This window comes from Lactuca saligna, chromosome 1, assembly GCF_052625555.1.
Source record: "Lactuca saligna cultivar CGN05327 chromosome 1, ASM5262555v1, whole genome shotgun sequence".
Lineage (NCBI taxonomy): Eukaryota > Viridiplantae > Streptophyta > Magnoliopsida > Asterales > Asteraceae > Lactuca > Lactuca saligna.
The window spans coordinates 46,354,105-46,356,038 of NC_136417.1; the positions used below are offsets into that span (position 1 = coordinate 46,354,105).

Genomic DNA, 1,934 nt, shown 5'->3' on the forward strand with positions numbered 1-1,934 from the left:
TTACTACTTAATAGATTTTTTTAATTATATAAATTTATAATAGTTAATTTAAATAAATATGTGAAGTTCTATCGTCATTGGAATATATAGATGATGTTTACTGCAAACAAAAAAAAAACGAATAAAGAAATCATTATAATAGAAACTAAGCTGAAGTTTCCATTATTTTTTAACTCACTGATTTTTGAACTCCCTGACATTCGAATTCACTGATTTTTGAACTCCTTGACATTCGAATTCACTGATCTTTGAACTCACTGACGTTAAATAGAAAAAACGATACATGGCAATACATCTGAATAGTAGTTCGCATACAGAAATTTTGCATTGTGGATAAAGCACTTTCATAACGATTGTCCTGAAGTTCGCTCAATAATCAATAATCACACTTATTTTGGAATTTTGATTTTAACGACGAAACATCTATTTGCCCCTCGCAAATTCAAAGATGATAAAAGAACTACATGAATTAAGCGGTCTATTTTGTAAAATTGGTCATCATGAAACCCTAATTTGTATCGGATCATGGTAAATTCTGAAATTAAGATTCGCGAAACCACTAATAAGAACATACGAATAACGGTTATCAAAAAACAATGTATATCGGAGAACTATAATAGATGCAGATCTCGAAAGTAAGAACAATAAAGGTTGAAGAGTTCAAATAGGAACCGATCAAATCGCATATTTCCATTTTGATCAATCATGTTGCGATCTAAGAACTGGTAAATTTGGTAACGGCCTTGGTACCTTCAGAGACGGCGTGTTTCGCCAATTCACCAGGCAACACAAGTCTAACCGCCGTCTGGATCTCGCGTGAAGTAATCGTTGGCTTCTTGTTGTATCGAGCGAGACGAGATGATTCCTGAGCGAGCTTTTCAAATATATCGTTGATGAAACTGTTCATAATTCCCATCGCTTTGCCTGAAATTCCAATATCAGGATGAACTTGCTTCAAAACCTTGAAGAGATAGATCTTGTAAGTCTCGCTGCTCTTCTTGATCTTCTTCTTTTTCTTATCTACGCCGCCGCTGGATACGCCTTCTTTGGGAAGCTTCTTCTCCGCCTTCGCTGGCTTTTTGTCTGCCGTCGATGGCTTCTTCTCCGCTGGTTTCTTCTCAGCCTTCGTCGGTGCCATTAGTTACAATCAAAGTAGAGCGATCGATAAAGTTCTGATGAATGGAATAGAAAACGAATCAGAGAGGATACAAGTTGGGGACCGAGGGATTTGTGGGTTTGGTTTATATAGGAATCTAAGGATGATTTGATTGGTTGAAGTGCTTTCACACGGATTGCTGACATGGCATCCTTGACACGTGTACAGACCTTCTAGCACGCGGGAAATTAGGCCACGAATAATTGCTTTGTGTAAATTTTATTTAAATGCAATTACTTTTTTCAAAGTGTCTAAGATTAGTTTTTTTAATTGATTATATTGATTTTAAAGGTGATACTACATTTTAAAAACAAGATTATAACACGTATATTATTTGGTTCGTAAAGTAAACAACTAGGTATAAGACTCATGCATAGTTAATTCACACCTTGTTTTGTGATCCATGGTATCTCAGTCACAAAACTTGGAGGTCACACTCGAGATTGAAACATGTCTTTGAAAAGTTCATTGAAAATCAAAATGATCTTGGAATTTCTAAGAACCAATTAAAAAAACATAATATTTATATTTCGTTTTTCATGGTGGAAATTGGTGAATCGTCATTCACCTATCTTTCAAATATGTTATAGCTTTGATTACGACATACCTCTTCTGAGTTATAATATATTATGATTGGATCCTAGCCTTAATATTACACTTGGGTGTTTTTTTAAGGACTCTCTTAATATCTAAACTAATCTTGTTCTCTTATTTCAGATGTCTTCAAACAACGCTGCTTCTGGTTCTAATCCTAATGGCTCCTTTACCCTTATGAACT

General features: G+C 34.7%; 1 protein-coding gene across 1 annotated transcript; it reads right to left on the bottom strand.

Annotated features, from left to right (window-relative positions):
• Positions 1-583: 583 nt before the first annotated feature.
• On the bottom strand, positions 584-1,212 carry LOC145035158 (histone H2B.9-like). The gene has a single exon (XM_078983751.1). The coding sequence runs from the start codon at positions 1,136-1,138 to the stop codon at positions 716-718; it is 423 nt and encodes a 140-aa protein (XP_078839877.1). The 5' UTR covers positions 1,139-1,212; the 3' UTR covers positions 584-715.
• Between the last annotated feature and the right edge of the window lie 722 nt (positions 1,213-1,934).